Here is a 20,833-nt window from a genome sequence, read left to right on the forward strand (position 1 = left end):
TTCAGCAAGCTGGCTAAGAGTGTGGTCTCTGGAGCCTGGCTTCGGGGTTCAAATATCGGCTCTGCCTCATGAGGGAAGTTTTGGGGTAACAGAAGGGTTCTCAAACCAAATTGTGGTGATGGTTGCACAACTCAGTAAGTCTCCTAATAATCATTGAATCGTATACTTAAGAAAACCCTGGCGCGGCCATGTAAAGCTGTGTGATCTTGGGCGTGTTACTTAACCTCCTTGTGCCTCAGTCTCCCCATCTGACAAACAAGAATTATAGTACCCGCATCACTGACTACATGGTGATTGCTAGATGAGGGTCCAATGAGTCAACAACATAGGGACTTTAGAATGGTACCTTGCACCTGACAAGGGGTCAGTAAGTGTTTGCTACACAGGCGAGGAAAGGTGTTCGGGTCTCACAGAGTTGTTATACTTGGCAGAACACAGGTATTAGTAAGTTCCTAAACTGTGACTCCAAACTGTTCTGCCCCTCCTAGGCTTTGCTCCTGCTGTTTGCTCTACATAATGCTGGATGCCCTTCCTTCTCAGCTCAAACCCTAGTTCCAAGCTGAGGTCATCTCTCTTCTCTGCTCCTTATGCACTTCATTTTTTAAGGATTTTTATTTATTTATGAGAGAGAGAGAGAAAGAGCGGTGGGGAGGGGCAGAGGGGGAGAGAGAGAGAGAGAGAGAGAGAAGCAGACTCCCTGCTGAGCAGGAATCCCCATGCGGGGCTCCATCTCAGGACCCAGAGATCATGACTTGAGCCGAAGGCAGACGCTTAACCGACTGAGCCACCCAGGCGCCCCTTATGCACTTCATTTTTTATCACAAAGGCTCAGAATGGTCTAATCGGCATATGGTTAGCTCTGTTCACCCACTGGTCTGAGATCTTTGGGCCAGGAAGAGGTGATACCTTGTTTGTCCTGCTCCTGTCCAGGTGCCTCGTGTCCCCACTATGACAACCCGGGTGCTGAACTGAATCCAACAGCAGGGGCTGAGGCTTTACCACCCTCTTGTGGGCCGTGGTACAGTGGCCATAAAGGTCAGGGAAGACAGTGGGGTGACAATGAAGGCAGGTGAGCGAAAGCTGTGCAGGGTGATTGTCTTTGGGCCCAGAGCTTCAACTCACACACAAGAAGTGAACTCCTGTCCTCATCGCACTGGTTTCCCCTGTTATAGAGGGTACAAATTGCACAAAGATGCAGTGACCAGATGACCCACAGCCAGAGCTCCAGGGCCGGGCTGGCTTGGTGATTCCAGACACGTGCAGAGGCATACCACCCTGACTCAAGGGGCCAGGGGCAGCTGCCCGTCGGGAGGGGCTTCCCTGGCCTCCACTGTCCCATCTTGGTCTCCTGGGGCTGAGCCCATAGACGACCCGGGCCCCAGGCTCAGCTTGCAGCGACTGGTAATCTCGCCAGCAGTGGCTTCTGTCGATTTTTCCTGGGCCTCCCCTGTGCAGAGAGCCAAGCGTGTCAGCACCCAGATAGGAAGAGAGGGGGGCAGAAGGGGGTGCCCTGGTCCTCGGCAGCGGGGAACAAGCCCCAGGAAGCCTTTCTGACAACATAACTCAGACATAAGTTTCACCGGGGAGGGAAAATAATCACCTCGGACGAGCGGCCGGGGTCAGCGGCGAGCGGCAGGGGCCTCCCTCCTCACCCGCACCTCTGCCCGGTCGGCCCTTTCCCGGGACAGCCGAGCCGGGCCGCCTCCCCTTCCCGGCCGCGCCTCCGCGCCCCGGCGCGCAGGTTGCAACGTGTTCCTTCCCGGCCGCGCCTCCCGCGCCTCCCGCGCTCCCCGCCGCCCCCCGGGCCCGCCACCCCGCGCGCGCGCTTACCGAAGTCCCGGCTCCCCTCCTCCGGGGCCTCCTGGGTGAAAATCCAGGGGGGGTTGGTGGCGTAGAGGGAGGTGCTGGGCGGGTTGGCGTGCTTCTTGCCGAAGAGTTTGCTGAACGTGCCCTGCACCGTCTGGTTCTTTTTCATGCTGCCGCCGGCCGCGCGGCACCCGGGGAGGGACCTCCCCTCCCTCGGCCTTGCCCTGCCCCGGACCCAACTCGGCACCGGCTCCCCGGAGGCCCCTAACAGGCCATGCCCCCTCGCCGCCCGGCTCCCCGCCCGCGCGCACCGGCGACAGGTGCTGCGGGCGCCGCCGCTCGCCTGGAAATGCGAGCCACCTGGCCAGGTAAGAGGCTGCCGCCCGGCCCCGCCCCGCGCCGCGCCGCCGCCCGACTCCCCCGGCCGCATTCCTGCCCGCCTCCCTCGACAACAGGCCATTGTTGGCACGGCCCGGTGGGCTGGGGACCTCGCCCAGCCCACGCCCAGCCTGGGAGACGAGCGGCCGGCCTCCCCGAGGTCCTCTCCTGGCCCTCCTCCTCCAGCCCTTTCCTCCCTGGGCGAGGCAGGAGGCGGGCTAGTCCCCTACGTCTAAGGGGGTTCATGACCAGGTCAGTATGGGCGCTTCGGAACCGACTCTGGGGCCCGACACTGGGCGCAGTGGCTGGCCAAAGCGGGCACGTTGCAGGGTTCTGCGGGCCCTCAAAAATGTGGCCCGCGAGCCTTCAGGGGATTATAAGGAAGTGCCCATCAGAAAAAATAAAATAAAGGAGGAAAAGCAATAAAGGAGGATCCCTATCTGACGACAGAGGTGGAAAATAGCCACAGTGGCCGAGCTCCAAAGAGAATGCAGGACGACTAAATCTTGGCAATTTTTTGTACATCAAATTCCCTTTTCTGGGAAGTGAAGTGGATATAATTTTTAGAAACTCAAGGTGAGGGGCGCCTGGGTGGCTCAGTCGGTTAAGCCACTGCCTTCGGCTCAGGTCATGATCCTGGAGTCCCGGGATGGAGTCCCACATCGGGCTCCCTGCTCGGCGGGAAGTCTGCTTCTCCCTCTGACCCTCCTCCCTCTCATGCTCTCTGTTTCTCATTCTCTCTGTCTCAAATAAATAAATAAAATCTTAAAAAAAAAAAAAGAAAAGGTGGGTTAAGTAAATGTAATTTTTTAAAAAGTCAGGGTGGGTCGAGCCCACTTAGGGTTCGGTTTCCTCCCCCAGAGAGAGGAGCTGTGGCCCTTTACGGTGCTCTGGAGGACAGTGGTAGCTGGGGAGGACAGTCATAGCTAGGGAGGGGGAGGACAGTCATAGCTGGGGAGGACAGTCGGAGCTGGGGAGCTGGGGAGGACAATCAGACCTGGGGAGCTGGGGAGGACAGTCGGAGCTAGGCTGTGCCATGGCCGCAGCCCTAGGGGCGTCCTGGGAGTTGATGACTGGGAGACTGCGTGCAAGGTGCTGAGAGTAGGGGATGAGCCAGGCCCAGGGGTTGGATTCCGGTGCTTCCTGGCAGCGGGCGTGGACGGCTGGGTGGGGATGACCAGTCACAGAGCCTGTACCCCCCCCCCCCCAGCGCCCCCAGACAGTTGCAGTTGTCCAGCAATTTGTGTCAAAGGTGGTTCCCCCTTAACTTTTCATTCTGAAAAATTTGGCAGACTCGTAAAATGACCACCTGTGCACATTTCTCCTGGATTGTCAACATGTCACCGCATTTGCACACATGCCCTCTCTCTACACACACAAACACACACACACACATACTTTATGTTTTCATTTTCATTTTGCTGAAGGTGGAAACATGTAGATATCCGAGCGCATCTCCCCACGCATACCCATACTTCAATATCCCTTGCCTAAGATTCAGGACATTTTTCGAAGTGACTGCAATAGTTATCACACTGAAGTATTAAACATTTCCCCGTTATCCCCTAAATGCCAGTTTTGTTTATTTTTTTCCCAATCCACAGTCCAGTCAAGAGTCACACATTGCATTTGCTTGTCATGTGCCTTTAAACTCTGATTTAGTACCATCCCCTGGTTTTGTTTTTCATGACTGTGATATTTTTTTAAAGTCCCCTTTACTTGCTCCAGTTTAAGGGACAGGATGAGTTGGGCTTTTAGGGCTTGTGGCTATGAGTTCATTGTTTTCCCAGCAGGAGGGAAGAGACTGAGGAACAGATGGGCTTGGGGTGGGGGGAGGGAGGGACAGGAGCATCTTTAGAAACACTTGTGTTCCCCAAATGTTTTTGGTTGGAGACACGCCTGTGGTCAACCCTGTCTCACCCCACCCACTACCGTGGCAGTCCTGAGACCCACTGCTGTTCATTCAAGGAGCAATTATGGGGGGTCTCCCAACTGTCTGGTTCTGGCTGAGGGTTTGGGGGTACATGGGAATATAAGAGAATTAGAGAAGCCTTATTTCTACCATGGAGGATCTTGAGGCCTCATCAGGGAGATGAGGCTTACATGATCCAAGGTAGTAGACCATGATGACTTAAGTTCAGAACAATGATTGGTGTCACTCATACACATAGCAGGAATTCAGAGGACGAGAAGTCAGCACGGGCTGGAGAAGTCCAGGAAGACTTCTTGGAAGAATTGAGACTTGAGCTGGCCCGTGAAAGATGACAAGGATGTTAATAGGGAAGGGAAGGACACACATACCCATATGCACACATACCCATACCATCCATCCCTCCATCCTCCTGTCTCCGCATCATGGTTCCTCCCACCGTCCACACAGGGAGAGCACAAGGGAAACCCAGATGCCCCAGCCTGCCCTGGACATCATCATACACTGCCCAAGTGCTCCAGACACTCAGGCATGAGTAGAGGCTTCTTTCTTGGAGACCTTGGAGCCATGAAGTTCTCCCACCTAGGGTAGCTCCTGGGCTCTTCTACCCTGAACCAGCCCCAGCAGAGCTACCAGGGAGTGGCTGCATTCATATGCAGCCCTCCATGACAGACCTGGTATTCTAGAGAACTGCTCTGTGGCAGCTGTGGGCTGTCAAGGGTCCTGAGAAGTCAAGACACGGCATCAAAGTTCAAGTTGCTGTAGTCTATCTGGGGAGACGGAGAGAGACACATGGAGAGAGGAAGAGGGGAAGTAGAGGAGGAGGAGGAGACTAAGGGGGCAGAGGTTCAGATCAGCAGCATCTGATCTGCTCCCCAGTGGCTGAAGCATCTGGGGAGGGCATGCAGGAGGCGTGAGGGACTCAGCAGGAGCTCAGCGTGGTGGAAGCTGGGAACTGGGGGATGAGAGGCAGGTCACGGCAAGGTTGGCCAGGGTATCATTGGCTTAAAAAGACCAGTTGGTAAGATTGGAAGCCACCTAAATTGTCCATTTGGAGATGACTAGTTAAGTAAATTATGGCACATCAACACAATGGAATAATGCAACTCTAAAGAAGAATGAGTCAGCCGACTGTGTCCAGTTATCTCTGAGATAAACTGATAAACTGTTGACAAAATGGTGTGTATAGTTTGCTACTATTTGGGGCAAGATAAGTATGATCTTATTGTTTATATTGGCACAGAAAAACTTTGGATACATAAGAAACTAATAGAAGTGGTTACTGGGGGTGGAGATGGGGGAAATGGGCAGTTGGGGGATAGAAGTGGGAGGGAGAATTTTGACCGCCTTTTTATACTTTTTCATTTTCTAACCATGTAAATGTATTTGCTGTTCAAAAATAGAAAGTGTGAGGGGCGCCTGGGTGGCTCAGTCGTTAAGCGTCTGCCTTCGGCTCAGGTCATGATCCCCGGGTCCTGAGATCGAGCCCGCATCGGGCTCCCTGCTCAGCAGGGAGTCTGCTTCTCCCTCTCCCTCTGCCCCTCCCCCGGCTTGTGCTCTTGATCACTCACTCTCTTTCTCAAAGAAATAAATAAAATCTTAAAAAAATAAAAACAAAGAAGAATAAAAAAATTAAAGAAAAATAAGTAGGCAGGAGAGTCTAGAAGTATGGTCCATGAGCAAGCAGCATCTGTATCACCTGGGATCTTACTAGAACTGTAGAAATCTACTAGAACTGGAGAAACCCCATCCCAGACATTGGGCAACCTCTCTGGGCCTCAGTTTGTCTGTTAAACAGGCTATTAATTTAAGGTTGTTATGAGATGCAGTGAGCTGATGGATGAAGGTACCCAGCAGAGGATCTATGTTTTAACAAGGTCCCCAGGTGACTCAGGAGCATGTTAAGGTTTGAGGAGCTCTGGCAGGTGCTGGTGACTGGTAACAGCTGTGGGGTTTTGTTTATTTGTTTGTTTTTTAAGTAATCTCAACACCCAACATGGGGCTCGACTCATGACCCAGAGATCAAGAGTCGCCCACTCCACAGCCAGGCTCCCCAACAGCTATGTTTTGAGGATGCTCATCTAGCAGCAGGATGAAGGACGATGGGAAGAAGAAAGTGGAGGCTAAGGGGAGCTGCTCAAATTGGTCAGTTAATTGGCTAATGAGTGAGTTAATACAAGCAGGAGGGGAGTGGGGGCAGGACTTGTATGCCGGTGGTAGAAACACAGCAAAGTTTTTAGTCTATGGGACATTTCTTAGGAAGAAAGGGCGGTCTTGATGGACAGTTTGCATATAGGGGAAGTAAAAAATGCTCTGAGCTGGTTACCTCATCTTTTTAAAAAAGATTTTATTTAGGGGTGCCTGGGTGGCTCAGTCGTTAAGCGTCTGCCTTCGGCTCAGGTCATGATCCCAGGGTCCTGGGATCGAGCTCCACATCGGGCTCCCTGCTCAGTGGGGAGTCTGCTTCTCCCTCTCCCACTCCCCCTGCTTGTGTTCCCTCTCTCGCTGTGACTCTCTCTGTCAAATAAATAAATAAAATCTTAAAAAAAAAAGATTTTATTTATTTGAGATAGAGAAGGAGAGCGCGAGCACAAGCAGGGTGAAGGGGAGAAGGAGAAGCAGGGTCTCCACTGAGCAGGTTACCCAACACAGGGCTCGATCCCAGGACCCTAAGATCATGACCTGAGCCAAAGGCAGACGCTTAACCGACTGAGCCACCCAGACGCCCCTGGTTTCCTCATCTGTAGCATGGGAGTAATAGTGCCCCTCCTAGGACTGTCAGGAAGATTCAGTAAGATCGTGGGTGTGCAATACAGCACAGGGCCTGGTGCCCAGGGGCGCTCCTGAAGTGTTTGTTCGTTTCTGTGCCCTGCTGGCCCCCTGCTTTCTGCGTGCGTTCGGGCCACAAATGGAGGAAGAGAGAGAATTGGTGTGATCTTGAACACCAGAAGCCTGGCAGGCTGCCGAGTCTGACCATCAGGGTTCTTTTTGCCCTTTCCCCACCCATTTCACCCGGATTGCAGTCCCACGTTGGCGGGGTCTGGTCGGGGGGCAGTCTGCGGAAGGCCTGGGTTCAACGGTGGGTACTCCCTCTCCATCAGTCCTGCCTGGCGGCCCGGGCAGCTTTGGGGGCCGAGTCCCCGGGGACAGGGTCCCACTCTGTGCCCGGTACTGCTGCGACAGGGTCCCCCCCTCCTGCTCATAACAACACCTCAACCTGCTCCCCCAGTAAAAGAAAAACAGGCTCTCCTCAAAACAGCCAAAGCCCGATCCTGTAATTAAATCTTGGCTCCACAATGACTTAGGAACCTCCAAGAGCCGACTCTCCTGGCCACTTCCGGACTGTGGGATGAGATTGGGGCCCAGAAGCTGTGCTCTTCCCAGAGACCCAGCCAGGACTCTCTCTGGGTTGTGGCTTTCCCTACATCCAACAAAGCCATGCACTCCAGGCTGGGAGAGTGCACTCGGAGCCAGGGAGGTGCGGGCTGAGGTCCCCTGCACCCCCAGCCAGGTGTCTGTGGGGGCAAAGGTCACCGCTCCCAACTCCCGCATGCTACTGAGCTACAGATCCTCTTGTTCCAGGCTGGAGACACCTTATGCTGGACCAGCTCCTGAAACTGTTTCCTTCTGCCTGCAGGGGAGGGTGGGCTCCAATCCCCTGACCTTGGCATTCCTCTGGACTGGGCACAAGCCAGGAGATGAGATCAGGCTAAGATGAAGTCGGGGGGAGTGGGGATGGACTCCCACATCCTGAGAGGGGGCTCAGAGAAAGTCGTTACCCGTTTCCCCGAGAGTGTGGAGATCCAAGTCCAGCCCTAGGGGGTGGTATGTTGCGGGGTGCTGGGGAGAGACTCATTTCCCTTGGTAACCATGGGCCCTGCCGAGAGGACCGTGCCAGAGTGGGAAGGATCCGTGCTGGGGAATAGGTTTGAATCCTGACTCTCCTGTTTAGCCAGGGTGTGGCCACGGCTGAGCTCCCATATCTCTGAGTGTCAGTTTGTTCATCTGTCAAACAGGGGCTATTAATGTCAGGTTATTATGAGATTCAACAAGATAGTGGGTTCAGGTATCTGGGAGGCTGACTTACCATAGGTACTTAGCAGCCGCATGCTCCCTACCCTGACTCTGGGCACAGAGGGGCTAACCAGAGAACAGCAAAGGCAGAACAGAGGCCCTGCCAGGCTGGAAGAGGACAGTGACAATTCAACAAAAGAACCTCAAGAAGGAAAATTCCACTGGAGCACAGGAGACGGGGTGGGGCAGGTGTCTGCAAGATCACCTTGAAGGCCAGGCAAAAACATCCCATTGTAAAACACAACCCCACGATCTGAAATAATGTGTGTGTGCGTGCACACGCATGTGTTAAAAAAAAAAGTTGCTGGGGCGCCTGGGTGGCTCAGTCGTTAAGCGTCTGCCTTCGGCTCAGGTCATGATCCCAGGGTCCTGGGATCGAGCCCCGCATCGGGCTCCCTGCTCATCAGAAAGCCTGCTTCTCCCTCTCCCACTCCCCCTGCTTGTGTTCCCTCTCTCGCTGTGTCTCTCTCTGTCAAAAAATAAATAAAATCTTAAAAAAAAAAAAAAGTTGCTAAGTACAAAAAGCAATCCATGTAGATTATGACCATAGATATAGAAAGTGAATTTGCAAATGGCCAGGGACTAGAAGGGAGCGGAACCATGGAGAAGATTCAGCTGGAATGCCAGGACTACATGTGGGTTTTTGTTTTGTTTTGTTTTTTTTACTTTTTGGTACTGTGCTCTGCTGGTAGGTCATTTGTTTTAACTGAAAATTCCATAGATAATAAAGAACATAATTTAATATGGAAAGCATTTTCTTTTAAAGAGTCCTAGAGGGGAGAACCTGGAGATTCCTATTTTAGAGCCACTTCCGCCACTAACCTTTTGTGAGACCATGGAGCTATCCTGAGCCTCAGTCTCTCTGTCTGTACAATGGGAGGATGGGATCCGGTACTCAGGGGTGGTTTCACATGCAGTTAAAATGCTCGTTGGCTGGCAGAGTCGGGGCAGAACAACAAATAAGGCTGTCTGGCACCTCCAGTGTGACAAGGTTACTCTGGCTCCGAGGAGAGAGTGAGAAAGGGCATTTAGTAAGCATTTCCCGGGCACACCAGGACCTGGGCCTGGGCTGCAGGAGCTTCAAAAACATTCCAGATCAGTTCATACCTCCAGGAGTCAGCACAGCCCCACATACTTCTCACGGGCTCTGCAGACCAACCCTTGAGCTGGGACTTGGAGCCCTGGGTGCTTTTCTCTGAGAGCTCACTTGGGTCCCGCTTACCTCCAGCTCTCCCTGAGGTCTGGAAGCCACTGAGCATCTCTTCTGTGTCAGGCATGGGGCCGAGTGGATTGCACTGTTAACCCACTACCATCATCAGCGCCACAGGGGATGGGACAATACACTCATTTTGTTGATGGAGAAAAGACTTTAAGTGATGTTTACTCCTAGTCTATGACCAATCAATTCTGCTCTTAGGAATATGCCCCAGAGTAGCCACCCAGGTCCACAGAGGGCCAAGGATGTGATCGCATTGTGGTGTTGTCTGCGGGGATGGGGAGTGGGAGACCCCTGGGGGTCCTGGGGGAGAGCAGAGACATAAAACATGCATTGCGTGGGCTACATCTCGGTGGGAAGTGAGGAACTAGATGCTGGATCTTAAAAACAGTAGGGAGCCATCCAAGGTAAACAGAATGAGATCTAAAACACACCATGCCACTTATGTAAATGAAAATAACCTGCACTCAAAACAATAATACATATATTTTGTAAGAATATATGAACAAGAAGATGCTCATTAAGTACATTAGGATGGTTGCCTCTGGCCGAGGCGGGTGGGGAATGTGGTTAGAACCTAGAGATGAAGGGGGACAATTAATGTGAGAGAGGAGGCCTCTGGAGACCAGGGATGATAACGCACCATGAACAAGGCGTATGAATAACTCAGCCCTCTGTACTTGAAGTCCAACAAAGGAAAAACAAGGAAGGATCAGAGAGGTTAAGTAATTTGTCCAAATCACACAGCAGGCAAGGAGGGGTGGAAAGAATGTCCAAATAACCAGGCCTACGTAGAGGAAAGCAGTGGGAGAACACTCAGGCAGCAGGGAGGCGGGGGGTGGGCGGCTGTGTGTGGCAAGATGTGTGGGTGCTGGGTGAGTTTCCTGTGCTCCAGGTCAGCCATGGACTTCACCAGCGCTCCCCATCTTCTCAAGTGCCCACTGAGGAGTACAGGTCAGTCCTTACCCTCCAGGAAGTTTGATGATGAATAAAATGAGATGATGCTTGGAGTGTGGCAGAGAAGTCAGAGAAAGGTGGTTTTCCAGGAGACAAGAGTGAATCGGTGTGGTCTGGGGTTTAGAAATAATAATAATTCCCCGCACCTACCTTGCAGCAGGCACTGCTCTAAGCTCACGTGGAGGTGGTTGGGGGGTGCACAACAAGCCTTCTAGGTGGATTCTATTATCAGCTTCACTTTGCAGATCAGGCAGAGACAGGCTAAGTGATTCAGGCAAGTCACATAGCTGAGCAATAGCACGTGCTGGGATTTGAACCCAGGCAGAGTGGGTCCAGAGGCCATGATTTTTCTTTTTTTTTAAGATTTATTTATTTATTTGAGAGAGGACGGGCAGAGGGAGAAGGAGAAGAGACTTCCCCCTGAGCATGGAGCCCGATTCGGGGCTCGATCTCACCGCCCTGAGATCGTGAAGTGAGTGGAAGCCAGCCTGGGCCGGGGACACTCCTCGCAGGGTCCAGGCCTATGTTCAGTCGTGGGGGAGAGGCCCCTATCTGAAGTCCTCAGGATGAGATTCAATTCACCTTCCTTCAAATGTCCAAGATGGAGAGACCAGACATCCTCATTGTGCACATACAGAAACTGAGGCCCAGAGAGGCCATGGGACTCATTTCAGGCCACCCAGCATCCAGCCCAGCACCCCCCCTTGGGCTGAGACAAGGTGTAGAGTGTGCTACGCTGTGGAGCCCTGCTCCCCCGAAACCCTGCCTGCCTCCTGGGCTCCTTCCTGACGGCTGCCTCCGGCCCTGGGCTGGGAGCCAGGCCACTTTCCCCAGAGCCACCGAGCCAGCCACACCATCCAGAACACCATGTTCCCACCTTCCCGCCCTCTCTCAAGCAAGCTATCATTGCCCCAGAGCCTTGGAAATCCCTGATCAGAGGCTCCGAGAGGGTAAGCCCTGTTGCCACTCCTCCTGCTCCCTCTTCCCCGCCCGCCTCCCCTCCTGGGCCCTCCCAGCCTCTCAGAAATTAGGGGTCATTACCATCAGGGTGTGAGATCTGAACAGTGCACATGTCATCAACACCCCAGCTCCTGATCTGCCATAGGGCCCCAAAGTCCACCCCGTAACTAGCAGTCAGTGCTGACATAGTACCAGGAAGGAAACCAGTCCCGGGCCCAGCCCAAGCCAGTGTGGCAAAAGGCAGGAAGTTGCTGGCTTGTCCTATCTCCCTCCCCTCTCGCCCCAGGGAGAAGCCCAGGCCCCTTCCTTCATGTGGGATTTCAGACACGTTCCTGGAAGGTGCCTCCCGAGTCTGGTGTTGGGAGGGTCTGGTGTTCGAAGACGGGGACAGAATGGCCCATTCAGCCGCCTACCCATCAATCCAGTTACCTGCCCGCACATCATAATAGCTCATAGTTACTGAGTGCTTACTCTGTGGCAGGCACCATCCTGAGTGCTCTGCCCATCCCTAGTAGGTAGAGACCTGTAGTTCTCCCGTTTTCCAGATGAACGAACAGAACTACAGAGAAAGTCAACTACTTGCCCAAGGTCAACAACAGGAAAATGGTAGAGCCAGATTCAAGCTCAAGGAGCCTGACTCTTGGGCCTCTGCTATCCCATCCTCTACAGCACAACCATCCACCCATGTAGCCATTTACTGACCACCTGTCTATCCTTTTATCCGCGGCCACCCTGCTCAGCCACCTGTCTATGGAATAGCACACGCAAAGGCTTGGGGTGGGAAGAGCAGGGCATGTTTAAGAAATTAGCTACTGCATAGAGTGAGGGGCAACATAGCAAGAGATGAGGCTCAAGAGGTGAGCAGGGCTCAAATCAGGGGTGTCTGCCCATCCACCGTCTATCTACCTATCAACACTCATCCTCCTGCCCATCCACTCTCTCACTCCTCTGTCTGTCCAGGCATCCATCCACCCCTCCCCGCCTCCCTCCAGCCATCATCTCGGTAATTTGGAAGGCAGAGAGAGAGAGGGGGAGACAGAAAGAGAAGGGAGAGTTGGCTGGGTGCATTTCCTCCCTGCCAGTAATTTCTTATGACCTGTTGGGGGCCTGGGGGGAACATTGGGATTTCTAGAGGTACCTGAATAACTGGGAGAATTTCCTCCTCTCTCTGTTCACCTCAGGACCCACAATTCACAGATCCTGAGAGATTGTGGGAAGAGAGCATTGCAGAGTGGGTCAGGGCAAGGTGAAAAGACCCTTCCAGGCCTCAAAACTTCAGCCCCCAGCCCTGCCCCTGTGTCTCCCTAGGAAGACAGAAGGAATTGTGCTGTCAAAGAGGTGTGACAATGCCCCTGCCTATGCAAATTTGCCCTCCCCACCCCTGGGCACTCCTAGTATTTCCCAAGGGTCCCTGGGTGACTCTGGAGCCCCCGACCACCAGAAATCCATCTCACCAACAAGAAAGGCCCTGGTCAAGGATGTGCCAGGTGGGATGACATCACAGGGCTGCCCAAGGGCATTAGGAAGTTTGACTGACAGGAGAGCGTATGAAGACCCCAGCCTGGCCCACCCGTGTGGCTGAGAGCTGGGAGCCTCCTTTGTAACAAGTAGCAATGATAGCCGAAGTTTACTGAGCGCTCAAGAGGTCTAGGCACTTTATGTTGAATGTCTCATGAAATCTTCATGGTAACCCTATGAGGCAGATACTTTAGTTGTTCCCACTTTATAGGTGGGAAAACTGAGGCACAGAGTATTATAAAGTCCCAAAGGATCGGCTACCCAGTGTGAGCGGTGAAGTGGGAATTTGAACCCCAAGCCGCCGTGCTAGACAGCCTCACGAGGATGCTAAGGCCCAGGCTGGGCCTCCTCATAGGCTCCCTTCCCAGCAGCCCCTCTGCCCCACAGCAGACCAACCTGCTCTCGCAAAGATGAGCGTGTTCGAAACCTCCAAGTTAACTGAGGGAGGAGACCGATCATAATTACTATTTGCATTATGCTCCCACAGTTCCCACACTCACTGCTCCCCCACAGCATGCTGGTGAAGGAGAGAGCCTTATTATCCTCATGTTGCCAACAAGGCAACCGAAGCTCAAGGAGGTTTGGAGACTCGCCCAAGGTTGCCTGACCTATAAGGGCAGAGTGAGGCCCCGAGTTCAGACCTTCGCACTCCAGAGCCCAGGCACATTCCACAGGACCAGGTGCCCTGGGAGGCCTCACCCGCTGTCTCACCCAGTGCCATTTGCATTTCAAGAGCGCACCAGGCCTTCCCCCCATGAGTGAGGTGCTAATGGTGGAAACATCAGGCTCAGGCTAGCCTAGCGGATGTGCCAGGGGCCTGAAGTATTTGAGAAGATAGTGTCTTCCCAGACCTGCAGAAATACCCCATATGAGGTCTTCAGGTCTTACTCAGAAAGCCCCAGTCTTTTTTTTTTTTAAGATTTTATTTATTTATTTGAGAGAGAGAATGAGAGACAGAGAGCATGAGAGGGAGGAGGGTCAGAGGGAGAAGCAGACTCCCCGCCGAGCAGGGAGCCCGATGCGGGACTCGATCCTGGGACTCCAGGATCATGACCTGAGCTGAAGGCAGTCGCTTAAGCAACTGAGCCACCCAGGCGCCCTGAAAGCCCCACTCTTGACTCACCCTCTTCCCCATTGTAAATCCTGGTAGAAGGGACACACACAGAGATGTGGGTATATAAAAGGCCTTGGTAGGGTCTGCCTCTGGGGATGGGGCTCAGCGAGGGAGAGGTCTATTCAGCTTCCTTCTTTTGACTCCAACTGGAAATGCAAATAAACATAGGGTAGTGGGAGGGGAGGGCCTGGTGAGACCCTCTACTTGACCTCTAGACTTCCTTGCCCCCTGGAATGCGAGGCTTTTTTTTTTTTTTAAGATTTTATTTATTTCTTTGACACAGAGAGACACAGCGAAAGAGGGAACCCAAGCAGGGGGAGAGGGAGAGGGAGAAGCAGACTCCCAGCTGAGCAGGGAGCCCGATGTGGGGCTCGATCCCAGGACCCTGGGATCATGACCTGAGCCCAAGGCAGACGCTTAACGACTGCGCCACCCAGGCGCTGGAATGGGAGGCTTAAGTGCGGGCTGAGGGAAGCAGGTGGGGAGTTAGGGGTCTTCCTCAAAGCTCTCAAGCAGGCTCCTCAGCCTTGGCAGTGCTGCCGTTGGTGCCGATATTCTGTATTGGGGGGCTGTGCTGGCACTTTAGGATATTGAGTGGCACCCCCGGCCTCTCCCCACTGGGTGCCAGGAGCATCCCCCCTGTGACAAGCAAAAATGTCTCCAGCCATGGCCAAATGTTTTCCCGGGGAGAAAAACAGTCCCGGTTGTGAATCACTTCTCTAAAGTCACACGCATATGCATCCTCCCCACCCCCCCCTGCTCCCCGCCCCCCACCCCCCCTGCTCCCCGCCCCCCACCCAGTGCACTGACAGGAGAACCCGAGGGGATGGGAGGAGAAGGTTAAATGAAACCAGATGTTAACCAGGAAAGTATGCGTTCTGGCCCCACCCTCCCCCCAGAGCTGGCCAGTGCTGGGCCCTGGGCCGGTGATGGGGTGTTCTCAGCCCTCTGAGGTTAGTCACCTGGAGCCTGGCTGGGCCCTTGGAAGGGGCAGGGCAAGGCTGGGCTGCCTGGGCTTCCCCTCCCTCCTCCCCCCTCCTTCTGTCCTGCCTCCTCCCTCTCCCCCTCCTCCCCAGTGTCTTCTCTTGCTCCTCCCTTTTCTCTTCTTCCTCCTTCCGGGGACTGTCCCTCTGCCCCGGTTTCTGTGGGGGCCTCATCCCTGGATGTGCTGAAGGCGCTGGGTGCCCCCCACCCCAGGGCCCCAAATGTTGCGGTAGCAGCCACTAGAGCAGAGATGGCAGGTGGCCCCAGGGCAGGACGGCCCCTGAGGCAGGGCCTGGCTGGACCAGAGAGAGAGGGGACCGTTCCAGCCCTGGTTCCCGCACCAACTAGTCTCAGCTGTGGAACTTCTGCCACCTCACCAACCACGTGAACTCAGACAAATGCCTCCATGTCTCCGAGCCTCATTTTCCACATTTGAGAAATGGGAGGAACATCTCCAATGGCTCTTAGGAGCTTTTGCGGAGCCGAGTGGCTAGTGCCTGGCGCTTGGTAGATGCTCAGTCCCAATTAGCAACTGTCGCCCTTCCCTCTGTGGGTCTCTGGTCAGAACCCCTCCCCGCCCCCCCGCCGGCCATTCTGAAAGCACATGCCTCTGTCACTCCTGACACCAGCCTCCTGAGCCTGAGGCCAAGACTGAAGGTGGGGGGCTCTGCGGGTCCTCCTCTCCACGGCCATGGGCTGAGCCCTTCTGCAATGTCAAGAGGACCAGAACCCCACATCCTCAGAAGCACACTTAATGCACTAAACTTCCTGCAGGGTCCGGCACTGCCCCACAACAAAGAATTCTCAGCCCCCAGCGTCTGTGGTGCTGAGGGCAGGAAGCCCGGCTCTACAGGGCTTTATGTGTGTGTTTCTATGTGCATTATTTGCACACTCAGAGCCTGGCCTATAAGAGGAATCATTTTGAATGAATGGAGTGACTGAATGAAGCCAATGATGCCGTATCGTCAGCTCCGCTAAGAGAGGGTAATGCCAAAATCCGGCCTTCAAAACCCCACAGCATTCCTGCCGAACTGGGAGATCTGGCTGCCCTTCCCTTCCCTGCTCCCCCGCTGCCCTTGACCAAATGTGGGCAGAGATGACTTGGCAGACCACGGCCCCCCGTGGAGTGGACAGAGTAGGCGTAGTGGAGTATGGCGTGTGGCCCGTGGGGTCAACCAGGCCTGGGTTCGGTCCTAGCCTGGTTCCTTACCAGCTACCTGCCCCTAAATGGGGGACTACCCTCCTTACTACAGTTTGCTCCACTATAAATAGGACTAAGAATAATATCTTCCTTAAAGGGTAATGTGAGGGTTAGAAGAGATGATCCACGTAAAGAGTTTGGCTCTGTGCTCACAGAGCGATTGTTGATTACTGGCTTCAGAGCCCATTTCCGGTGTTGCCCCTCTGCTGGTAACAGCACCCCCCACCCCCCCGGCCCCGGCGCTAGTCGCTGAACCCAGAAGATTCTGGGAAGTGGGAAGATTGCTGAACACTTGGCCGCCCTTCTCTCCAGCTCTGCCGTGTGCCGTCTATGGGGTAAGCCCCAGGGATACAAAGGCAACTAGGATGCGGTCCTGAACACTGGGAGCGGTTTACAGGCTGTTGGAACATTGGCAGGAGCCTGGAAGCACCGGGATTTGGGATTGGGATGAGGCCAGCACAGCAATCAGGGCAGCGAGAGAGGTACAGAAACATTCTGGGCCCTTGCAGACTCAGACTTAGCTCCTCCTCAAAATGTGCACTTGCCTCCCCCTTGTCCCAGCCTAGCAAAGGACTACATCCCAAGAGGAGGGCCTGAAGGCACAGAGGAGGGTGAGATCGGGGCAGGGGCTGCAGTACCAGAGGCTTCCTGGAGGAGGTGTCAAGAGGGCTTCTGGCTTGGAAGGAGAGGAAGGATTTCGAAAGGCAAGGCTGACAACACACACATTCCTGGGGAGGAAATTTTAGCACCAAAGCCTGCTTGGGAGGAAAGCCTTGGGCAAGCGTGAGCTGGGCAAGTAGTTTGTAGACTAAATGCAAAAGAGCATGCACTATCTCTCGAGTACCAGGGATTTCCTCTGTAAGATGGCAGGCCTTCAAGTTCCAGAAGCTCTGTAGCTAGCGGTTCCCTCCCAGGTCCTTGTGGGCAAGAGGGCTGTGAGCCCGGGCAGAGCGGAAGTGGGTCCCCCTCACCGCTGTACCTGGAAGAGTAGGGGAGAGCCAACCCGACACACACGCCTCTCGTCCTCTGGGTTGTGCTGTCGTGTCTGTGAAGGTCCCTAGTGAAATGGGCATCTGGTGCCTAGGAGATGGTGTGGGGGTCAAAGATGAACCAAACACTTGGGTCATGAGAGTAGCAACGGAGGAGGAAATAAATGTCACTAGACGTGATCGGTGTGGCAGTGGGGGCCTCCTTGAGGAGTAGACCTCCATGCCCCATCAACCAAGAGTGGTGATTATCAAGACCTGGCATTGTCACCTCATAACGATGAGAGGTGTTCTAAAATAGAATGGGCTGGCTGGTCGGAAGGGGGAGTACCTCTTGCTAGAATCCAGTTCAACCGAACCAACATTTATTGAGTGCTCACCAAATGCCTTGTTCTGCAGTGAAACAAGGAATAGGATTTGGGAGGCTGTTATGTCACGGGTAAGGGTGAGAGAGCATTGCCCTTAAGGAGCTCACAGCCAGACAGGAAAGAGACTCTCCCTTATGGATGCGGAGGAGGGCATGCTGGGCTGGGGGAACCACCCGAGCAAAGGCCCGGAGGCCTGGAAGGACCAGGTGCCACCAGGGGTGATGCGCAGGCGGTCTGGCTAGAGCACAAGGTAACGGGAGCCCCGTCCTTAACGTCCTTGCCTTCCAGGCTGGGGGCCTTGAGATGTCTGTTCTGGGCGGTAGAGAGCGAAAGATGCTATGAGGAGGGGAGCTCTATGATCTGGCCATTGATATGGAAAGATTCATTTGGTGTGAGTGTGAAGCCCAGGCCGAGAGGCCCGAGGCAGGCAGGCAGGAGAACTTGGTGGGAAGCTGGAGTAACCCTGCAGGAGACAGGATGGAGGCCTGGTGGGAACAGTGGCAGAGGACCCAGATGGGAGCCAGGTGGAGGACACTGACAGACGGCCGGACGTGCGGGAGAGGGGTGAGGGGTAACGCTGCTCCTAGCCTCTGAGCTGGCAGAGGCCTCTGAGAAGCAAGCTGGGGTCTGCACAAGCTGGGGGCAGGTCAGGGGGCCCTGAAGGACATCCCCTTACCTGGAGCTGTCTGGCTGAATGGCCAGCAGAGCTGTCTCCGGGGTGGCTCTGGAAGCTTCTGATTGGTGGCACCTTCCCCCCTCCCACCCTTGGCCTTAGCAGTGGAAGCCCCAGTTTCTGATGCCTTAGCTCTCCCCTTCTCTCCTTCCCCCCAGGACTCAAAGAAACCTTCCGTACCCAACCAGGAGCCAAAGACACCATCGGGCAAAAAAGTGAAGTCTCCACACCCTGCCCTGTCCCGGTCATGGAAGCAGGCCCGCGAGCAGACGCTGGTGGCGGCCTACATGCCGGTGGTGGTAGACCCGAGGGGGCAGAACCCGGACAAGCTCAGGTTCAACTTCTACACCTCCCAGCACTCCAACTCCCTGAACCCCTTCTCCACCTTGCAGAAGCTGACCTGTGGCTACCTATACCAAAGGGACACTGATCACACCCGCAAGCGCCTCGACGTGCCTCCTGCCAACCTGGCCTTGTGGCGCTCCTAGGCCCTGGCAGGCAGAAGCCCCCGCCTGCACCCTGCCCCCCGCAATCCCGGGTCCCAGGCGGCGGGGAGGGCTGCTTGCTCCAGGAGGGGCGGACCGAGCCTGGGCTGAGACAGCTGTGCCATGCCCAGGGTCAGTGATGACAAAGGGAGGTCTCTGTTCTTGGCAGCAATTAAAGTTCGTCCTTCCTTTCCCTGGCATCTGAATGGGGGGGCTGTGGGTGGGTAAACTGAGGCCATCGGGGTGCTGTATAAGAGGCCAAGTCCCGAGGTGCCTGAAGACTTGGAAGGACCTGATTCTCAGCCCCCTCTCCCCAAGAGTGGCCTCGACACCCCCGGCAGAGCCTGAGCGCCAAGCAAAGCTGGTGCTGGTCACACCGTCCCCGTAGTCCAAGCTTGGCAACCCCTCCAAAGTCAACAAAGAGAAAAGTCAGCTGACTGCGCCCCCAGATTGGAGCAGCCACTGGAAAATGGGGGAGCAATTCAGGGGGAAACCCAGTCTCTGGGGGGGCCTCCTCTGCAGCCCTAGTTTTATATCAAAGCGCCCCTCCTGACTGGTAGTTTGTTGATGGACAGATGGATTTGCCCTCTTGTCTCTCCTCTGCTCCGGAGGAGCTGACCCTGAGGTTAGTCAGGCTCACAGGCCGTGTTTCATGAGGAAGAGCAATGAAGGCAGAGGGCGCTTGACCCCGTGCAGTGACCTGAGGGAGTCCCTGGCCGCTGAGGGCCCCAGCGGTGTGCTGGAACCAGCTCAGATGGGCCTGAGGGGAACGGCTGTGGGCCTCTCCTTCACGTTGGGGATGGAACTTGAGATTGGGACTCCTGTGACTTCACGTTGGCAACCACGTTGGAAACCAGCAAACGCCTGCAAACTGGGGTTTCTTCTTTCCCGGGAGCCAGTTGTCAAGTATCTGGCAGCACCCCACTGGGTGAATCCAGTTGGCTTCATTTCTAGGAGTCACCGCTCCTTCCAGGTGGGGCGGTGCAGCCAATGGAACATCCCTTTGGAGCATAAGAGTGTGGGGTGGGGGTGGGATGGAGGGACAGGATTCTGGAGACCCAGCACGCCACTGAGGCATTGGCCAGGCCTCCCTGGAGGCCCTTCTCTGAAAAGAAGATGGTGGGTAGGGAAGAAGGACGTGAGCCCTCCTGAAGGTACCTCACAGTATAGAGTTTTTGTTTGTTTGTGGTACGCTCTCTCTCAAAAGCCAGAGGCTTTCCTCAAGTGCCTGGTGATCCTTGGCTGGAAGCCGGCCATTTGACCTCTGTACCAGGTCGCTCCTGCCTGATTGTCTGTTGGTATTTGAGGAGTCAGCATGAGAAAGAGCTGGGGGTCTCTTCGTATGCAGATTCTTCCTTAACTCCCAGTTTCTTGAGCGACCCTTTTCTCTTCTCCAGCCTCTCGGGTCCAAGGTTCCAGAATAACCTCCAGCCAGGGGCAGGGGATGGATGCCCAGAGATGTCCATCCTGCTGCCTTGTGGAGGGCATCTGGGGGGCTTTCCACCTGTCCTCCTATTTCGGCCCCCGCCCCGTCCTGCACCCCAGCTTCTAGGGCACTTTCCGCACCCACCTCTGAGCCTGCCGAGTTCGGTGGCAGGTATAGGCCCCATGTCTGTACCATCCTCTGCATTCCCACCCTGCTCTTTCGAAGTGTTTGGGTTTCAACTTTCTGCACTGAGACAGTTACCCCTTGTCCATCTGCCTTCTGTTGTCCAGAGTTTTATTAGAACCTCTCACCTGCTGTCTTCTTTCTCTTTGTCTCTGTAGGTTGGTAGGTTTAAAAACGTTATTGCCATTTTCGTTGGATTTTGAAAAGCAGAGATAAAATTTTCAGTCTAGGTGTAAATAAAAGTTATACATCCACCCAATCATCCAACGGACCCTTGCTGAACACCCAAAGGCTGGGTCCGTAGGCTGCAAAAATGTCTAAGAACCATCTCTGCCCCCCCAAAACCTGAGAACCAGGTGGGGTGTAGTAGGGGACAGCGTTGGGGGGGGAGGTAGGGGCCCAGCATTTTCACTCCCTCAACTGACGCCTTTTCCTCTCCCCTGGAGAATGGTCTCCCCCTTGAGGTTCACCTTGGTAGAGCAGCCTTGATGGAAGGAAGCTTCCAAGGGATTTTTTATTTTTATTATTTATTTATTTATTTATTTATTTATTTATTTATTTATTTATTTATTTA

The 20,833-nt window shown here is 54.5% G+C and overlaps 2 protein-coding genes across 2 annotated transcripts in view; one reads left to right on the plus strand and one right to left on the minus strand.

The window, feature by feature from the left end:
• Positions 1 to 1,975, minus strand: part of CUNH6orf132 (chromosome unknown C6orf132 homolog) — a 34,285-nt gene extending 32,310 nt beyond the window's left edge. The window contains 1 exon segment of the mRNA XM_034991158.1: positions 1,831 to 1,975. Within this exon segment, the coding sequence (XP_034847049.1) occupies positions 1,831 to 1,975 (145 nt within the window).
• Positions 1,959 to 18,741, plus strand: LOC118001163 (uncharacterized protein 114841037). Its single transcript, XM_034991159.1, has 2 exons — positions 1,959 to 2,174; positions 18,324 to 18,741. Exons 1-2 carry the CDS (start codon positions 1,974 to 1,976, stop codon positions 18,651 to 18,653), a joined length of 531 nt encoding a protein of 176 aa, XP_034847050.1. The 5' UTR covers positions 1,959 to 1,973; the 3' UTR covers positions 18,654 to 18,741.
• Positions 18,742 to 20,833: the final 2,092 nt, after the last annotated feature.

This window comes from Mirounga leonina, unplaced genomic scaffold, assembly GCF_011800145.1.
Source record: "Mirounga leonina isolate KUSES-001 unplaced genomic scaffold, KU_Mleo_1.0 Mir_53, whole genome shotgun sequence".
Taxonomy (NCBI): Eukaryota; Metazoa; Chordata; class Mammalia; order Carnivora; family Phocidae; genus Mirounga; species Mirounga leonina.

Bases quoted from the DNA above. Each gene is read 5' to 3' on its own strand.
- LOC118001163 (XM_034991159.1), top strand. From the start codon at position 1,974: ATGCTGCCGCCGGCCGCGCGGCACCCGGGGAGGGACCTCCCCTCCCTC. The intron at 2,175-18,323 runs GTAAGAGGCTGC...CCTTCCCCCCAG, and splicing joins AATGCGAGCCACCTGGCCAG to GACTCAAAGAAACCTTCCGT.